The 20,062-nt window shown below is 40.3% G+C and overlaps 1 protein-coding gene across 1 annotated transcript in view; it reads left to right on the plus strand.

The window, feature by feature from the left end:
• Positions 1-20,062, plus strand: part of TAPT1 (transmembrane anterior posterior transformation 1) — a 60,280-nt gene that overhangs the window by 12,759 nt on the left and 27,459 nt on the right. The window contains exon 3 of the mRNA XM_057546904.1: positions 10,284-10,402. Coding sequence (XP_057402887.1) covers positions 10,284-10,402 — 119 coding nt within the window. The remainder of the gene's footprint in view (positions 1-10,283; positions 10,403-20,062) is intronic.

Below are 20,062 nucleotides of genomic sequence, written 5' to 3' on the forward strand. Positions count from 1 at the left end.
GGGTAAAGCTTATCTCTTTCATGAGGATTTAGCTAATGGCCATAGAGATAACATACCTTACACCCTGACATTTTCTGCTGAGCCCTCAAGTCTGACCTCAGCAGGCACGTGGCTGGAGCTGACAGTTAGGATAGACAATGGTTGCTTTAATCAGGTGCTGGTGGAACCAGGGCAGGGGATCACCAGTTTCCCAGAGAGGAAATTCCTGGTGAGTGATTTTCACTGCTCCATACCCCACTTGGCTTGGCCAGTTACATCCCATCTCTGGCATCCATTTCTGTGTTACTAATAAAACGAGTAGCATTTATCAAATAAGGATTAGATGCTCAGCACTGTCCTGAGCACCTGAAACGAATTAACATTAAATCCCATCAGCAGCCTCCTGAGGTATAAATACCATGAAAGTTCCGTGTCCTCTTCCTGCCACACTCTGCCGTCCCACATAGACGCCCAGACAGATCTCATCTTCAACCCATGTTTTGGTTGAAACGTGCCAGTGTGTGTTCTGCATTTTGACCCCATAGGAACAATTTACCCCACACCATGTACAAAATCATCCCTTGTCCAAGGGCTAGTTTTGTCATCTGAGTGAATCCCAAACTGCAGGAAGTAGTAAAGAAATGCTCACCATGGTATTGGGTTGGCCAAAAAGTTCATTCGGGTTTTTCCATAAGATGTTACATGTTTCCTTAACATCTTACAGAAAAACCGGAACGAACTTTTTGGCCAACCCAATATTTTCTAAAATCCCCTAATGTATTTAAATACTAATTTAGAGAGATACAGCTCACTCATGCATTTATGTATTAATTTCCTCAGTCTTTGTTTTGAGTGCTCACTATGTTCCAGGCACTTCTACAGTGTGGGAGTAGAGAGATAAACTAAGACTCGTGAAGGTAATGGCAAGGTGATGAGGAAAAAGAAGTCACTTCTGTACATCTTACGGCGTATGTGGCGGGGACAAGGGGTGGTTGTACTAGGGAGATCCAGAGGTGGGAAATTGTTAGGAACACACAAGAAAGGACAGGTACACTGGAAGGTTGGGCTGGATCCAGGTTACTTTGAATGGTTAGGCTAAGGAGTTTAGACTGGCTTTGGGAGGAAATTAAAATTTATTTCTCAAGAATACTTTTAGCTGTATAGGTAACAGAATACCTAATGGTGACTTAAACAAAAAGGTTTTTGAAAAAATTTTTAACAAGTGAAGAGGAAGGAGATCTTAATTGTTCCAGCGGATTAATGAGGCCAGCATGGACTCAAGTCCTTTTTATCTTTCTATTTCACCATTGCTGGCAAATTGGCTCTCAGTCCTCTTGTTGCTGCCTTTTAATAGGAAGATGACAGCTGCAACCTTGGGCATTACATCTGCATTATAATCAGAAACAAGAGGAGATGGACAGTGCCACCTTTTCCACTGTCCCTTTTCTAAAGAATTAAAAGCTTTCCCAGAGGTGCCCCAGCATGCTTCCTTCCGCTATGTCTTATTGGCCAAACTGAGTCACACAGCCATCCCTGCTGCACAGGAGACTAGGCCAGTGAATATCACGCTTTTCCAACAAAGGGAGAAACTGATTAAGAATGATAATCGGGTTATCCACCCCTCAGAGCTCTGCCTCTGAAACATAGCAATGTTCAACATGGATTAGAAATAAGAGAAGCAGGGAGAGCTCAAGATCCCTCCATATGTACGCTCTTTCTTCAGATTAGAATCAGTTGATTAATTTTACCTCTTAAGAAATTTATTCCTCGTGTTAAATACATGTCATATGTAGGTTGTGATCATTATGAAGTCTTTTATCAAAATTACTTTTCTGTAGTTACATATGTTTATGTAACCTTGCGTATATCATAAGAGGTAGAACTAAAATGAAAATATATTTTTGACTTTACCTTATAATTCTATGCTTTTTGACAATCTTTTATTTCATCATTACCATGCTTTGTATGTTATAGTTATTTAATATATTTTTTTAGAAAATTGAATTCAACTGCTTAGTCTTTTTTTTTTTTTTTTTTTTTAAAAGGATATCTTTTTTTTTTTTTAATTTTTTTTTTTATTATTATTATTTATTTTTATTTTATTTATTTATGGCTGTGTTGGGTCTTCATTTCTGTGCGAGGGCTTTCTCTAGTTGTGGCAAGCGGGGACCACTCTTCATCGCCGTGTGCGGGTCCCTCACTATCGCGGCCTCTCGTTGCGGAGCACAGGCTCCAGACACACAGGCTCAGCAATTGTGGCTCACGGGCCCAGTTGCTCCGTGGCATGTGGGATCTTCCCAGACCAGGGCTCGAACCCGTGTCCCCTGCATTGGCAGGCAGATTCTCAACCACTGCGCCACCAGGGAAGCCCCAACTGCTTAGTCTTAAATAGAACTACTTAAATTCATCAGGTTGAAGATATAAGTATGACAGTAGGTATAGAATATTGTGTTTGGGTCATAGACTTTGTTATTATTGGAAGGGAGAGGTTACTGTCACAGAGGGGAGTCTTGGGGTCGAGGTGAACAACCTTAGCTTCTCTTGGGTCCGGAGGGAAGAGCCCAGTAGCCCGATCATGGTGTTCCTTTGGCTTTGCCTTTCTTCGTCTAAGATTAGGCAGTTGGACTAGGTCATCTCAGGAGGGTGGGTAGTCCATGACCATGGGAATGAGTTTGCTGACGAGGGGCAGAGGAAATGGGAGTAATGGAAACATTCACAGAAGGGAAACTTTACATCTCTAGTGGAGGAACTTAGTTCTGCTTTTTTGAGAGTTGGAAGGGGTAATAACATTTAGGAAAAAATAATTCAAAAAGTTCCTTTCAAAATAATGAACTTAATGAAAATATATAAAGCCTTTTTGTTGTTTCACAGTGTAAGTGTATATTAAGAAAATGTAGTTATAGCCAATGTTTCACCTTTATTTCAATAAAACAGTCCTGAGATTTTGTTGTGAAACTAATAGAGAGTACTTAGATCTGTTTATGGCAGTGATTTCTTGGGCATCCTGCTCGGTTTCTAATTTTCATGAAAACGTGTGGGGAATCATCCCCCTAAATTGTTCTCATGATGCAGCTCTTGTTTGTGACACACCCTGACTCAAGATGTCCCACCACATGACTACTAAGACACCAGAAAGCCTAGGGTATCTGCTCATCTCAGCATCTCAGCAGCCTTGGCTGGTGTTCCTCCTGGCCTCTCTGAGGCTTGTCGCCCCTGGCTTGCGGCAGTGGTGACAGCAGCTTCCACGTGTCTTGTGTGACTGTCTTACCTTTCCTAACGCTTCTTGGCGTGGGGAGGGGGGGAGTGCAGATCCATTTTGGCGGGGGCACCAATAGCCCACTTCAGAGGTGGGGCTTGGAGGTGATGGGGGATGGCCCAGGCATCCGGGGCTTCCTTGGCCTGCTGTCGGCCCTGTACCTCTTAGACACATAGGACCCATCACATGGTTCTAGGGCAACCAGCCAAAGACTTCAGGCTTCCATCCCATTCACTGATGTGTTTAAAAGACAATTTGTGATCTTGGCACTGTGGGGCTATGTTTATCTTTTTATCTTTTATGTTTATCTTTTTGGATCAGTAACTTATTTCTGTCACGTTAGCTTTGGAGACAGTCTAAACTCTTTCTCTTCCTCTCTCTTTCCACTGTGCTGTATCAGGCCCCTGTGATGTCTCCCTCAGACTAGTATTCTCCTTCTTAACTGTTCCTGCTGCAGTGCTGCTGGTCACTCCCTAAAAAGAGCAGATTTGAGCCTAGGCGGTGTGTGACTGTGGCCTGCAGCAGCTGCTGAGACCTGGCACATGTGCCATAGGGCCCTGCGGGCACACCCAGCCTTGTACATCACAGCCCTGTTGGTCCTCGCAAAATACCAGGTAATGGCCCCCGCCTCAAGGGTTGTTGTAAGGACTAAGTACGTTAATATAGGTCAAGTGCTTAGAATATTACAGTATTCAACAATGATTAAAAATAAGAGAAGTAGGAAAATCTCAAGATCTTTCCATGTGCAGTCTTTCTACAGATTAAAATCTTCAATATATTTATTTACCTCCAAAGAAATTTATTCCTTGTGTTAAATATGTCAGGTATAAGTTGATTGTTATGAAGCCTTTTATCAAAATTACTTTGTTTTCCGTACGCACATGCGTTTATGTGACTTTGCCTGTCATAAAAGTACTTGGCTCCTTGTAATCCCTTTGTTTACCATCTCCTAGAGTGTAGACTTCCCAGGGGTATGAACTTTTGAATTCAGATGAATAAAAATTATTTTATTATAGGGATGACCTTGAAGCAGTAATTGCTTTCAAAGTCAGTCATTTGTAAACTTCCTTACTGATAACCCATTCTCCTTGACATCCTTTTAATTGATCCCCGCATGTGAGTTTGTTGAGAACTTCCAGAACACAGGATGAAGATTTGTGCCCCTTAGTGGTTAACTGAGCTGATTCCTGACCCTCTCATCTGATGATTACATTCTGGCCACACAGCCTCCCTCTCACGTTGCACCTGAGCACGCTCTTGTCTTCGCTTGAAATGCTGTTCCTCCTTTCTGTGCCTGGTGGCAGCTAGTGCCCATCTTGTCTCCTGGTGGGAGATCTTTGCTAACTCCGTTCCTCCCTCCCCCAGGTGCCCATCCCGAGTTCACCCCCCCGCCCCCAGCTCGCTGCTCAGACCTGATCTTAGCGCATCCAGAGCACATCCTTCATCCGGCCCTTGCTCTGCAGTCTGGGTCCCGCTCACTAGATTTGAATTCCTTGGGGAAGATGTCCTTCCTAAATGACCTTTTAACCCCCGCGTAGAATTAAGCAGGACGCGGGTTCTGCTCTTACAGGAGTAGACCCAGAGCTTTATAAACTGAGACCAGGGGAAGGAAAGAAAACACCCTTCCTGCTTTACTACTGCTTCCCAACTCCCACCCCAGAGCAGCCGCCCTCAGCTCTGGACACTACTTGGCGGTCATGGTGGAGGAGGTGGATTCAGAATTGCCGGAAGATGGTTTGTGCAACTCAAAGAGGCATATTCCAGAATCACTGTGCTTTAAATTTAGCCATAACATTTTATTTTTTGAAATTTCAAATGGCATTAAAAGGAAGGCAGGAGATTTTTGTCAAAAAAGGAAACATTTTTAAAAGGTTAAGAAACCTTGCTCCACTCTCCACAGAGAGAGGCTGGCATTTTATTTGTTTATTTCTTTTGAGGCTAGTATTTTTCATATGATTAAGAGCAATAGTATTAGGTTCAAAACGAGTGTGGTAAGAGCTGGTTGTGGAAATTTTCACTAGCATGTGATGTTTTGTTGACCAGAAGTGTTACAGAATTGTTGTAGTTTTAATATTGATGTTCAGTTATTAAAAACTTCTGTTAAATCTTTTTTTTTTTTTTTTTTTTAAACATATAAGGCCAAATCCAGTGGCGAGGTTGAGGTTGAGTGACAGGTGTCTTCAGTAGAAATAGTGCTTCATTTTCAAAGCCATGTCTTCTGCAGACCTACTGGCCTTGCCCCTACTGCTCAGGAACTGGGCAAGCTCCCGAGTTTCACTGCAGAGTCGGGGCAGGGGCGGCGTGCTCGGGTTGGAGGTGAGGATGGACGGAGGCCCTCAGGCCCTGTGCACAGCACCTGGCCAGTGCCTGGCCGTATTGCCCAGTACCCGTAAAAGGCTCCTGAAGCCCTTCCACACAAGATCTCCCGCCAGACAGAAAGACCAGGGAACATTAGAGCATGCAGTACATGTTTCGTTAAGAGAGAGAAGGAGGAACAAATCAAAGACTGAGCTAGCTCTGGAAAGTTTTCACACAAAACCTTCTGTAGCATTTTGTCTTCCATCCCCGGGAAAATAACATGGAATGGAAAAGAGGTACAAGCCAAAAACTCCAGTGTGAGGTTTCTTCTTGAAGCTTCTTCATTATGCTTCGGTTTTCTGCATTCTGTTATTCATGTAATGGCCAGTTCAAAGAGATGACATATTTATAAGGCCTCTCCCACCCCACCCCCCGTAAAGGTGAGATTCAGCTAAAGTAAGATACCGCCTTCTTCAAGATGGATAAAGTGAGGCGGGGCTGGAGCAGCAGTAGCAGAGGAGGAGAGAAATGGGGAAATGGGGTGAGAGAGCAACAAGGGTCCAGTGCACAAGGCACGACTATCAACTGATAGGACGGATGTTCACCCGTGATTTAAAGAGGCGTGTTCCAGAAGCATGGGGCTTCTTTGATTTTAGCCACAACATGGTATTTATTTTGAAATTTCAAGTGGCATTTAAAGGAGATTTTTGTGTTTCTCAAAAGGGAAACAGGGTGGCATATGACACCAATTTCATTGCTTTATAGTCACACCTATTATATTTCAGGGCAGATTTCATTAGCTGTTACTTAAGACTGCTTGAATGCTTTATGGTTATTTGGTCCAAGTGAAGAGGAAATAGTACTTGCCTATTTTATCAAGATGCCATACAAATTAACTGAAGGTGTGAAAGTACACATTATTCTTGTTAATAATATATACTCAAACCTTTTAATTTTATTAAGATAACATTTTCAAAGCTAGCAGTAAATCTATATATGTGAAATGTTTATGCCTTTTGTAAATTTGATTCATTAAATGCCTTTTATTTCTGCATTTTTTATGACACTAGGCAAATTGGCAAAAGACAAGTTAGCACAAAGAAAATTACGTTAACTCCTGTGCCTAGCAAAAATAGAGAGTAAGATCTTTTTGCTGTGCTTAAACTGCTTCAAAGAGAACATGTAGGGCCCTGAGGCAGACAGACCTAGGCGTGAAGGCCAGTTCCTTCACTCTGACCCACAGCCTTGGGCAGGTGTTCAGCCGCCAGAGCTGTGGTTTCCTCGTGTGCTGAGCAGGGATGAAAATCACTAGCTCAAGAGCTGATGGGGGATTAAGTAGTCAGCACTCAGCACTCGCCTGGAGGACGGAGGACACAGGGGTCCCTCTTGGCACATCTCCTTCAGACTCCTGGATCACCAGGTAAATTAAATGAGATGCCCTCCAGCGCCCAGTAGGGCGCCAGGCTCACACTCAGCCCAGCAGGGGTTTCTTTACCTCCCTCAAGGATGAATGTTTTCAGGATTACATCTTGTTTACTTTTTTAGGAAGTTTCCTCATTTTCATTTGTAAAGAATTTAAGAGAATGCTGTGCTTTGTGAAAAAAGTTAACACCTGAACAGTAGATAGAGGAGTTGGGTCACTTTTCCATGTTTCTAAACCCTGAAAGGCATCTCTATTGCTTCACTTGTATATTGCATGTTCTCACATAGATGGATGCCTTCTTTCCGCCTAGTTGAAGTTTCTTTAGATCACAGCCACTTGCTTTCCTTCCATTTTATTTTTTATTTTTAAAATTTTATTTATTTATTTATTTTTGGCTGCGTTGGGTCTTCGTTGCTGCGCGCGGGCTTCCTCTAGTTGCAGCGAGCGGGGGCTACTCCTCTTTGCGATGCGCGGGCTTCTCATTGCGGTGGCTTCTCTTGTTGCGGAGCATGGGCTCTAGGCGCACGGGCTTCAGTAGTTGTGACACGCAGTCTCAGTAGTTGTGGCTCACGGGCTCTAGAGCTCAGGCTCAGTAGTTGTGGCACACGGGCTTAGTTGCTCTGCGGCATGTGGGATCTTCCCAGACCAGGGCTCGAACTCATGTCCCCTGCATTGGCAGGCGGATTCTTAACCACTGCACCGCCGGGGAAGTCCCTCCTTCCATTTTAATATTGAGATCTGTCGTATCGACAGCTCCAGGTGGTCTTTATGTGGTCAGCATACTGTGGGGGAAGATTTTTTTTTGCCCACTGAGTTTACTGGGCTGGTTTAAAATGTGAAGGGGAGGATAAACAACAAGGTCCTACTGTATAGCACAGGGAACTATACTCAGTATCCTGTGATAAACCATAATGGAAAAGAATATGAAAAAAGAGGGCTTCCATGGTGGTGCAGTGGTTAAGAATCTGCCTGCCAATGCAGGGGACACGGGTTTGAGCCCTGGTCCAGGAAGATATCCCACATGCCACGGAGCAACTAAGCCCGTGCGCCACAACTACTGAGCCTGCACTCTAGAGCCCGCGAGCCACAACTACTGAGCCTGCACTCTAGAGCCCGCGAGCCACAACTACTGAGCCCGCATGACGCAACTACTGAAGCCCATGCGCCTAGAGCCCGTGCTCTGCAACAAGAGAAGCCACCGCAATGAGAAGCCCATGTGCTGCAACGAAGAGTAGTCCCCGCTCACCGCAACTAGAGAAAGCCGCACACAGGAACGAAGAACCAAAAGCAGCCAAAAATCAATTAATTAATTAATTAATTAACAAAAAAAAAAGAATATGAAAAAAGAATGTTTGTATGTGTATAACTGAGTCACTTTGCTGCACAGCAGAGATTGGCACAACATTGTACATCAACTCTACTTCAATAAAAAGAAAAATTAAAAAAAAAGTGAAGGGGAAGGCCCATTAGACTTTTGTTAGTTGTTTACCATGATACTAATACAGATTCCTCTAAGCCTAAGAAAGGTGACTGTTCTTTAAAAGAAAGTTTGATTCTTTAAGAGGCAGTTTTTGTTATGATTACTTTTCTCATCGGTGTTCTTGCTCATGCTTCTTCCTCCCCTGGAAAGCTTCCTTCCCCTGTTCCCACCCCTCCACCCCCGCCCAGTCTACCCTCTCCAGGTGTCAGTAGCCCTCATCTCAGATGTCATTAAGAGTCTCCTCTTCTATGGAGCTTTTTCTAAATCTCCCAAAGTTGGGTTGGCCATTCTTTCTCAGGGCTCCCCTGGTCCTTGTATACTTAGTGCTGTCATAGCAACCGTTACCTCTGCATTGACCTCCTTTATCTGCATGCTGGTGTCTCTATCTGTGAAAATGCGAATAAGCTTGCTGAGGGCAGGAACCCCGTCATGAGGTCCTGCCTGGCTCTGTGCCCGCCAGGCGGAGCGTCTTACTTGGCCCGTATTAACGGCTTAGTAAATGCTGATGCATGAGTGATGTGTTAATCCCCAGTGTAAGGTCACGAGAAGGACAGCCACTTACGCGGACACAGCAAAATACCTTCTGGGAATGTCAGGTTTCTGTCATTTTCTGCCTTTGGAGTGTAAACAACAGATCACCAGCAAACAGGGAAAGGATTCTTGGTGACAGGAGAGTAATAAGTAAGGACCACTAGCTTTAGGTGGACCTTGCTGAGTCTTTTATAGCACTCCTTTGTGTGTAAAGCAAGGATTTGCTAGGGTTGCAGTAACAAAGTACCATAAACTGGGTGTCTTAAACAACAGAAATTTGTTTTCTCACAGTTCTGGATGCTAAAAGTCTGGGATCAAAGTGTCAGCAGGGTTGGTTTCTTCTGAGGCCTCTCTCCTTGGCTTGTAGGTGGCTGTCTTCTCCCTGTGTCTTTGTATTGTCTTCCCTCTGTGTCTTGTCTGTGTCCAAACTTCCTCTTCTTATGAGCATACCAGTCATATTGGATTAGGGCCCACCCTAATGACCTCATTTTAACTTAATTAACTCTCATCTCCAAATACAGTCACATTCTGAGGTACCAGGGGTTAGGCCTTCAACATCTGAATTTGGTGGGGAGGGATGCGATTCTGCCAGTAACAGTGTGGATTTTAACTGCTTAATATATATATGTAGGACAGTTTATTGACAAAGAATACATCAAGTGCTGTGTGTGAGGGTGTATATATCATACCGTGTTTGTGTGTCAGACATACAGAAAGTCACCACTCTTAAAATCGTGGAGTTTAGTAGCCTGGGTATGGCTACTTCTCTAAGCCATCAAAAGATTCTGTCCTCCTTATATGGCAAGTATACAAGAAAGGGGGAAACATTACAGATATTAGCAGCTATTCCTCCAATTAAGAATAATGCCTTCTTTGTACAGCAAGTTAAAGTATACATGAAATTTTGTTAAAATTAGTAATCTCTTTACATAAGAGTAAGGATAGACTTTACAAGTTTTATCTGAAAGGTTTTCTATAATATCTCTAAAGTTTGAGGAAGTACCCAGAAAGCTACATCAGATGCTGTGGTCAAGGGCAACTTGTGTTTTGAGTAATTGACTTGTGTAGGTGGTAAACCAAAGGCTCTGGAAGAAGAACTACAAACTTGCATTTTGAAAAGGGATTTTTCATTAGAATATGGCTTGTATACACAAGGAGAAGTACTAACTTGTTATTCCCATAGATAAGTTATCAGAAATGAATTTCCTACAAAGTTTAGAAATTCCTTGATTGTTTGAAATTTTCATCTGTAATATTTTAAAGAATATTTATTTTACATTTTGTTTTTTATGTTCTTCTCTGCTTTTAAAATCCAGCTCATGGTTTTTGGAATCTTTCTGTGCCTGGATGCATTTCTGTATGTGTTCACCCTGCTTCCTTTAAGAGTTTTCCTGGCGCTGTTCAGGCTCTTCACACTGCCTTGCTATGGCTTAAGGTAAGTTTAAATTATGAACTATTTTAAACATTTAAGTTATTTTTACTACTTGTAGTTGAGCTAAGTAATCACTTGCATAGATTTTTTAGAATAGGGATAATCATTCAGTTTCTTTCACACTTTGGCCCTTAATGCATAAACTAATGCTGTTTATCTTTTTAATGAGTATTATATAATATACTTATATAATATTTGTACTTTTTATATGTACATTTTTTTTTCCCAAATGGTTTTGGACCAGAACTTTGCTTTGGCCAGTAAACAAATGTTAATAATGCAGGAGGCTGTGTAGAAGAATAGAAAAGGCCTAGCACTGAGAGTCAAGGACAACCACATTGCCACTGTGCTAGCTCAGCCTGTACTTTTATTTTCTTCAAGTCCCTTGGCCTCCTGGGCATCATCTGTAAAGTGAGGACCAGGTGCTAGGCTGGGAGGTGGGCGGCGGCTGGCATCAGACTCTCCTAGGGAGCGCTTAATACAGGGTTCCTCCTCCATCTCATTTGAGAGTCTCTGTCTTCATGACCTAGCTAGCCTTAGTTACTGCTTACAGGTGAGACCACCCCCCCCTCTGATTTGTGAGAGGGGAAAGCTTTTGAAGACCATTGTCCTGGTGGGAAGGATCAGACAGTCTGGCCCAGCATTGAGTAACTGATGAGTCATGAGCAACTACTAACTTCTCTAAGCTTGTGTCCCCATCAGTAAAAAGGGGATGTTTAGAGCCAGCATCTTTTACCACAAAGACTGAGAGATGTGAAAAGAATACCTAGTGTAGTGCCTGGTTCGTAGTAGACAGGAATAAATACTAGTTTCCTTCCTTCCTTCTCTTTCAAAACTAGGAATAGGAATATGAAAATGTAAAGCTTATGTGAATCTTAATGCTTTTTTGGTCTTGAGGTTAGAAATTTGGATTTTACAGTTTTTTCCTCTGTGGTTACATCAACATGCCTCTGCTCTGTGTGGTCACTCTTTGTAACATTACAGTGTTCTTAGCATAGTTGCCCAATTTACATTTCTCACATGCCTCATGTTTCTAAATACGTTTCATTCCGAAAAAGTTACAAAATACTGAAATGGACAATAATATGTGAAACTTTATTTAACTATAAAGTAGGTGACTCTTCCATGGTATATTAAATATATGAATAATAACATTATCATCAGTAACCATGGAAACTGAGTTATAAAATTATTGATCAACATACAGAATTATATGTTGATTTTTTTTAAGACTAAAGTCATGGAAGAGTCTCTTTTAAAGTAATAAACGAGCATATACTTGATATCTAGTACTTACGGAGTAACACATACAGTCCTTTTAAAGATGGCCTTAATCAGTCTTAATAAGGAAGAAATCCCTCCAGTGTAAATTGGAAGAATTTATCGATCATGATGATCATATTGTGATAAGAGTAAAAGCTCTTCTTTGCAAGATGGCATGGGGTAGATATAAGAATTAAGATCACATCATTGTTATATGTGATACTTTATATTCTATAATCTTCCTCTCCTTCCAGAATGAAAGAATTATGTTACATATTTTATTAATTTCTTGTTAATCAAATGGGAGGATCTTTTTTAGGAATTTACTGTCAACTTTAAGATATTCAAGTACGTGCTTTATGCCTTTGGGAGAATTTTTAAGAAGACTTTATTCATATCAGCAAACCTTTTTTTTCAGACATTTGTAGCATGGTACTCCAATATTCAGAAAGCCTAACCTTGTATACTGTCACTATTCCTTTATCACTATTGGGAGCTCAGTAGAATCATGGTTATTTCAGTTACCTTTTCAGAAGACCAAGAAAAAAATCTAAGACATTACTAAATGGAAGTCTTCATGTGTGATTGCATAACAAGAATAGACGCATGGAAAGTTGGATAAAGCCCAGGTGAGGCTACCTGAAATAAAATAACTCATGTCTACACTATGAGCTAGATTACTTTTTAGTTATTCTTTGATCAGCAATGGGAGGCAAGTTCGTGCTCTAGCTGTCTTTAAGCGAATGGCTTTTAAAGACAGAGCATGTTCTCCGTGGCTGTTGGCACGATGAGATATAGCATTAAAAGGATGTGTAACCTAAAATCAACAAGAGCCATCTTGTTGTTGCACAGGCATCTAAACTGTGTCCCTTGTCACTTGGGGAGGAAGGCACCAAAGTCGCATTAGAGAAGTCTTTCAGTGTTTGTTCTGAAAACTGGGAGAGGTGTTGCAGAGAGCTGGGAAGCCTTCATCCCTCTACTCCTTGTTGGCTTTAGTGTGAGTGGTCGATGGTCTAGGTTTTTTTTTTTGGCATAAAAAGTAAAGATGATAACTTTTGTATATTACTTTAAAATACTTTTCAATCTAAATTAATTTGAATAACATTTTAAAACAGAATTCAAGTCCATTCTATTTTCAAGTTTTTATGGCCAAACTGACACTAGAGGTCAGCCCATCACACTACATTGAAGACTCCGCTAAGTTTTCCTGGGCAAACAGTTCTTGCTATTTCTGCAGTTTGGATCAACTGAAAAATTACATTTTATGCCATCACTAATAAATATGTGTATATATAACGTGAAGTGCAGTTAAAATGATATAACAGAACTTCAACACTTTAAATACTCTGTGAGTGTAGGCAGATTATACAGAATATGAAGATACTGCCTTCCTGTCTTAGTGCCTTAAGTATACGTTATCAGAATTAGCAAAACTATTGTTAATCTTAAGTCTAAGACCTTTCAAATATTTTAGGAATATAAAAATACATTTTATTTTTACAAAATTATTAATCAGCCAAGTTTTGTCGTCTTATAGCTTTTCTTCTAACATTCTCTACTTCCATTCAAGATTATTTGATTTGTCTTGCCTGTAGCTGTATCATGTCCCATCTTCTTAAGCAAACAAAAAGTGCTCTTTCCTTCAGTCTGACTTTATTTTTTCAAAGAGATAAGAAGAAATTAAAGAGACCAGCAAAGAGGTTGATTGTATTCTTTTTTCTGTTTTCTTTTTCTCACTCTCCTGTATTTTAGTTTTCTTTCTGTTAAAAAAAAAAGAAAGTTACTATTGATATATTCCTAGTCTCTTAGTTGTTTGAAATTATTCCCAAAAAGCAGGGTGGGTGGGAAGGGATATTTGTCAAAGTAATCAAGATGCTGACATGAAAACAGCAACAGTTTGCAGGCTCTAGTGCTGTGGTTTCAGTGTCACATCCCAGCAGAGTCCTATTATTGCCCTCTTTTCAGACATGGGATTGGTGTTCTCACCTCCTCTACGTGCCGAGTTATATCTGGTACAGCATTTGTGAGGGGCTTCTGAAAGCTGACAGCCTCCCGGGTTTTCTGCTTTAGAATTGATTTTTTGAACCTATTTCTAAATCTTCTGCAAACTTGCCATGGGTTTTGGTTTGGGGATATTTGTCAGTACTGACAACTGAATAGACTTTCTGCCTTTCATTAAGCCTGAGGGCCAGGGTGAATCTGCAGCTCTTAAGAAACCAGTCTTTATCGTGATTGCTCCCCTGGTGGACATTTTGCCAGCTTTTGACCCTGTTAAAATATTTTTCATTTTGAGATGTTGGCAGGGTAATTTTCTTGACTCGGTAGTTGTGTGTGTGTTTTCTGCAAAGGGTGCACTGCTTGCATAAAAAGTTGACACCTGTCCTTAGTAATTTCAAGAATATTTAGGTGAAAACTATTGCTAATGAATTGGCAGTCTTGAAAAATCTTTGCCCTTAACTATTTTGTTGTAGACTAAAATAAAGAAATACATCCAGATTCTTTAAAAGCCAACTGATTTATGTCTGTCTTCCCTCTTTCTCAGGATAGTATAATTTTTTTAAAAACATTTGAGAAACTTCTTGAATTAAGATAATTTTTTTAATGATGAGGACATGAAAATCAGAATTAAGTTTTGATTCATTATATGAAGTATCGTTGTTTCTTGGAAGAATGAAAGTATTTTATTTTTTAGAAAAGTAGACTGCTCTATATTATGCTAGAGAGGTATCCAACATTATTTTTTCCAAATTTACTTATAGAATAAATAAATAATAACCAGTTGTATGTGTGTTTTTAATTTGCCTGGCATTTTTTCTGAATTCTTTTTCCTCCTCCAACCTGTGGCTTCATTTTGTGTTGTAGAAGCCTCAGTCACATTTGAGTGAAAAGTTGAGGGAGATTGTAGAGAAAAGCAGTACTATCTGGTGCCAGGAACTGATAGTTTTGAAAACTTTGCTAAAATATTTTAGACAGTAATAAGTGTAGAGTAGGTTTAAGTAATAAATGCTAGAGTATTTTTCTTTTACTATTGGGGCAAATAAAATATGTGCAAGTAAATTTTACTGATTTCTCACCTTGGTTTTAGGCATAACTCTTACTTGAGGCTTTATGTACTTCTTTGTTTTTAAGAGGCAATGGTGTCTTTTTCTTTTGAGAATTTACCCCACAGAAAGCTCTCATCTCCCGAAGAATTATGAATTTCAAATGCTTGAGAGTTTCTTAACCCATTGGGTTTCCTCCGTATGCCTTACCTCCTCCAAGGTAGTTCTACCTAAAATTAACTGCACACATATGAACACACACACATATACATAATAGATTTTTCTCTTTTTAGATGTAAGCCTTATTTTTGGCCTGAGTGATTCATGCCACCCCTGTCGCGCAGGTAGGGAGAGCTCTTGGTAACTTTCTCTGGGGAAACAAGTACGTCTGTCATTTCCTCTTACCAGGGCTGGTCTACATGGCTGATTTGTAGAGAGCAATATATTTGTTAGAGAGTCTTCCTAACCTCAGGTTTTATTGTCCCGTGTTTCCTCACCATGACGCTCTTAAGTAGCGTAGCAACATTACAACCTTCTCTCTTTCTTTCTCTCTCGTAAATCAGACCGAAGGGAGGAGCACTTTCACTTCCTTTATAGAATGGAATGTGGTGTCACAGGGACTCCTTGTGGTGAGTAAACCCTGATTTTTCCTTCTATACTCTCGGCCAAATTGACATCAGTACAAACGAATACTGATTATAATGAAAAAATACAGACATAACCATTTGGAGATGGACACATACTGAAGAAAGTGTGGTTCTCTGTCCTTACTTGGTCATAAAGCTTTGTCCACATTTGTGCAGGATTTCACCGTGATCTCATCTAACGTAAGAAAATCACTTGATAAAGTGATCTTTAATTATACATGTCGGACTAGACCTGACATCAAGTACTTCATTCCCAATGCCACATCAGTCAGCTGAGCCCTTCAATGCGAGCAGTTTTTATTTTGCATCCTCCGAGTACCAAACATAGCTTATAAAACCAGTGGTTTTTTCCTAGTAGAGTTTGAAATTATTTTCAAAGCCCAAGGGACGCTTTAGTCATTCAGTTTAAGCTTTTATAATTATTTTTCTACTGTCTGTCGCCAAAACTTAAGGTTTAAAATTTTCAGTCTCCTAATTAAGGAAAACATCTTAATCTGAATACTTTATTCCAATTTACTCTAAAATTATAAAACGACTTCTCTTTCAAAAATGGAGACCATTTTTAATATTTCACGTTTTTTTCAGTAGTGCTTGTATATCTTCATTCTTTCAGTTATACCACAAAGAGCTAAAAATGTTAAAAGACAAAGAGAGAAAAAAAGAAAGATCCGGTCTGCGTATTTTGTAATGAAGTAGCTCATGCTGACACCTTGGCATGTTTCAACACCAGTTTGAAAATTAACTAGGCAGGGCTTATCCCAGTTCTCTTAGTCATTTGTGTTGCCTCCTCTTCTTTCCTGATCTTTTTCTGTTCACTATCAGTTTTTACTTTAATCTTAGTTGGCATAGTACCTTCTGCTGAACAGGGTGCAGAAAAAGCCTACACCTGATCATCTGGGTTTACTACATCATTCTGTTCCCCAAAAGTGCCCTTGAAACAACTGGTCACTTTATTCGGTAATTGTGCAAATCCAGGGAAAGTATTTGAAAGACCAAAAGATAAAATTTAGAAATGTAGACAATTTAATTTCTGTAAGAGTGGCTTAACTTGAAAATTAAAACAATTTTTAAGTTCTGTTGACTATCTTGTTTAATATTACTTGTCTGGTGATAACTGACAGCCAGCTGTAAATTAGATTAGTGGGTTTTTCACTTTGTCCAACAGCTTCCTCCACTTGTTTATGTGTTAGTGTGGGATTTTCAGTGCTTGCAAAATGAATTGCCAGTAACCACTGTTTAACAGGCATTTATAAGGAAGAGCTTCAGCCTGAAAGTATTGTTCATAAACCATTTCAGAGTTGATTGGCAGGGATGTAGATAAGCTTCTTATGGAGTTGGAAATACTTATCATATATCATATCCAAAAATGTCCTGGCAGAAAAGGGAAACAAATGTTGGAACTGGTTCAAGTTGTTTTAACCAGCTGAACTTATTTTGAGGTTAGATCTTTTCTTACTCAGAGAAGCTGTGATGCCCCCTTAGAAACGATTTTTTTTTTTTTGCAACTTTTTCATTTACAGGGAAATTTATATGAAAACAAGACCCTTGTTTCTTAAGAGTTCTGCTTTTATTTTTTTATTTGAATAAATCCCCTTAATTTTGAAATTAAGGAGAAAATCAGAGTCATCTCTGTAGCACCCAGTTATGATGTAAGCAATGGAAAATTTTCATCAAAGCAGAGAGTGCACAGAAAGCAGTGCACAGATCCAGTGGAAATAGTCCTTTTTTCCCTCTTTTTAGAAATGAAAAATTATAGCTATTTTTGGTTTTTAGCACAATAATTTCTCCATATGAGATGACAGTACAGTGATAAATTATACAGTATTAAATTATGCTGAAAGATAAAAGATACTGAGTTGCTGATTCCTGTAAGTTTAAAAGTTCTTTTAAAGAAAAGTCTGGGACGGTAGATGGGAGTGAGAACATGCCTTCTGGAGCCAGATGCAGAGGGTCAGATCCCTGGTCCCCCACATCTAATTCCTGACCGTGCAGCTGCAGGCACGTTCTTGATACTCTTTGCGTCATCTGTGAAATTGGGATGGTGATGTACCTTCCTCATAGGATCTCATAGGATTGTCGTGGAAACTAGAACAGATGCGTGCCAAGTGCCTAGAACGGTGCCTGCCTTATAGGACCTGTGGATTGTAGCATAAGGTGTTTCTTCAACTCTTCCGCTATTTTTACAACCTGGTTTAATCGTAAGCAAAAGAAAGCTAAATTAAAGTTGTTTACTTAAAATTTAAAAATTTTAATTTATTATCATCTTGGTTTAAAATGTGTGGTATTACGTTATTTGGGGAGACAGCTTTCCAATGTTTGGTAGCTAATTTCTAACAATGACTTGTATCAAATATAATATTCCTCCTTAGATACACTAACACACTGTTCCTTTGTTGCAAATGTTTATAAAGAAACAAAGTTGGACAGATATGTATTAAAAATCCTTTTATCTCTTAAATAAAGTGCTTTGACTGAGATCACTTAACTAAGTAGATGCCAATCTAGTACCAAAAGCTCTAAGTATAGATTTCTACTTTAATTAGTTATCTAAATCTTTTTGGTAATTAATGCAGATTCATTAATACCACCCTACTTTTCGTTCATATCGTTTTCTTTAGTTCATAAAACATGACCTCTAGTTCTTAAACACAAAGGACCCTGACTATGGGTGATTTGTGCTTTTCAGCATATGCTCAGCTGTGCCTGCACTTCTGAGGAGGAGGTGGGTGTGTACTCCTGGCTGATGCTTCGGGTTGACCCTGGCCATCCCAGAGGAGACAGGCACACGGGCCAGGAGCCCAAGAGTGTTCAGAATGTCTCCTCTTCTCATTGTTTGAATTAAAAATATGTTTACCTCCAACTCTTGACAAATATAATACCGCTTCCATTTTTTATCTTGGGGTCCAGCAGCGAATTACCTCGATATTTGAACAGCCCTTGGCAGAGTTCTGTGTTCTGGGCTAGGTGTTTGGAGATGGGAGATGCAGCTCACTCTGGATTTCATGAGGAGAAAAGGGCCAGAGTCTGCAGGGAGAGAGAGGAACAGCACTGGAGACAGAAAGGGACAGAAAAATGATGATAGAGATTGATCAACTTTGTCCTTGAGGCAGTTTTTCCCAAGATTTCAACTTCAACTACTAAGAATAACTTCCCTCGGCTTATTGTGCCGTGGTGGTATGACTTGGGCACGTGGTGTGACTTGGACTATTCTGACCCGTCTCTCCATCTAGCTCGTTGGTTCAGCCCAGTGTTTTCTCATCCTCTGCTAGCCCTCCCTGGACCCAGTCTTCACAGAATTTGTCTCTTTTCAGGATTTTTGCAGATTTCCATATTCTCTCTGTGAAGAGGTCAAATTCACACCCGACTGAAAACCTCTGCATACTACAATGTAGTACGCAATGCAGTATGTATTGTAGAAAACAAGTGTGAGGTTCTGTAACACATCTGGCAGAATTGGCATTGCATGCCTCACTGTTATCTTACAGAGCAGTGTTCTGGGTAGCAGTTATGGGTTCCTTGTTGAACCCTACAAGGATCTTTGGAAGAAAAGAGCCCCCGATCTGAATGTGGACAAGGGCTAGGAAGGAGCTCCAGAGAGAATAGGTAGCCAGGAAATACCAAGTAAGTAGAGAGCTCAGGACGCCAATAGCCCTCTGGAAAGGGAGCTCACCCCTTAGGTAGGTCCTAAAGTGTTGTCACAACGGACAGAAATGAAGAGACTCTGCGGCTCCTAATGCCAGTATTCAGGCTTTTTTTTGATTGTACGATACATACGTAAAAGCTGCCAAAGCAGGAGACTGAGCATTTTCTATCTTGAGGAATCAGCCTGCAGTCGACTTAGAGAAAACACCTTTCCCATTCTTGTCACAGGAATTTTACGTTCAGTGAAAGAAGTCTTAAATTTCTTCTTTTCTAATGTATTTTTTTGCTGTGTCTTAGGAAGACGTTTCCATTCACAATTTAGGTTTAGCTCCTTATACTCTGACCTCAAAAGTAAGGGATGATTCTGCTTGTATTAATTAGGAAAAAACCACAGTTGACACTTGAGCAACTGGGAGTTAGGGCACCGACCCTATGCTCAATAGCCAGCCCTCCGTATACACGATCCCTCCGTGTCCGAGATTCCTCTGTATCCATGGTTCCTCATCCATGGATTCAACCAATCGCAGAGCACGTAGTACTGAAGTACATATTTATTGAAAAAAATCCACGTATAAGTGGACCTGTGCAGTTCAAACCCATGTTGTTTAAGGAACAACTGTATTTTCGACTCATGTCATAGACGGCTAACTTCTGTAATGTAAAAGCTGTCCTACAAACCAGTAAGAGAAAGATGTGAGGAGAGAATTCACAGACAGTATAAATAACTTAAATATATAAAGAAGATGTCAGTCTCCTAATGAGAGAAATTAACATTGAAACTACTAGATTCAATTTTTCACCAGTGGCATTGGCAGAGATCCCAAAGTTGATCAAATGCTAATTGATGCCCGTGGGCTTACAGGTGTCTACTGCAAGTGTAAATTGGTACAAGCCCTGCAGAGGGCAGCGCAGCTGCTATTATCAAAATGTCAAGTGAACATAACCCTGAGATTCCAGTTTTAGGACTTTATCCTATAGATGCACTTTCACTGACATGGCATGACATGTACATTGCATCATGGTTTATAGTTGCAGAAGGCTGGAAACCTGTCAGTGATATGTTAAGTAAA

The sequence above is a fragment of the Balaenoptera acutorostrata genome, chromosome 5 (assembly GCF_949987535.1).
Source record: "Balaenoptera acutorostrata chromosome 5, mBalAcu1.1, whole genome shotgun sequence".
Lineage (NCBI taxonomy): Eukaryota > Metazoa > Chordata > Mammalia > Artiodactyla > Balaenopteridae > Balaenoptera > Balaenoptera acutorostrata.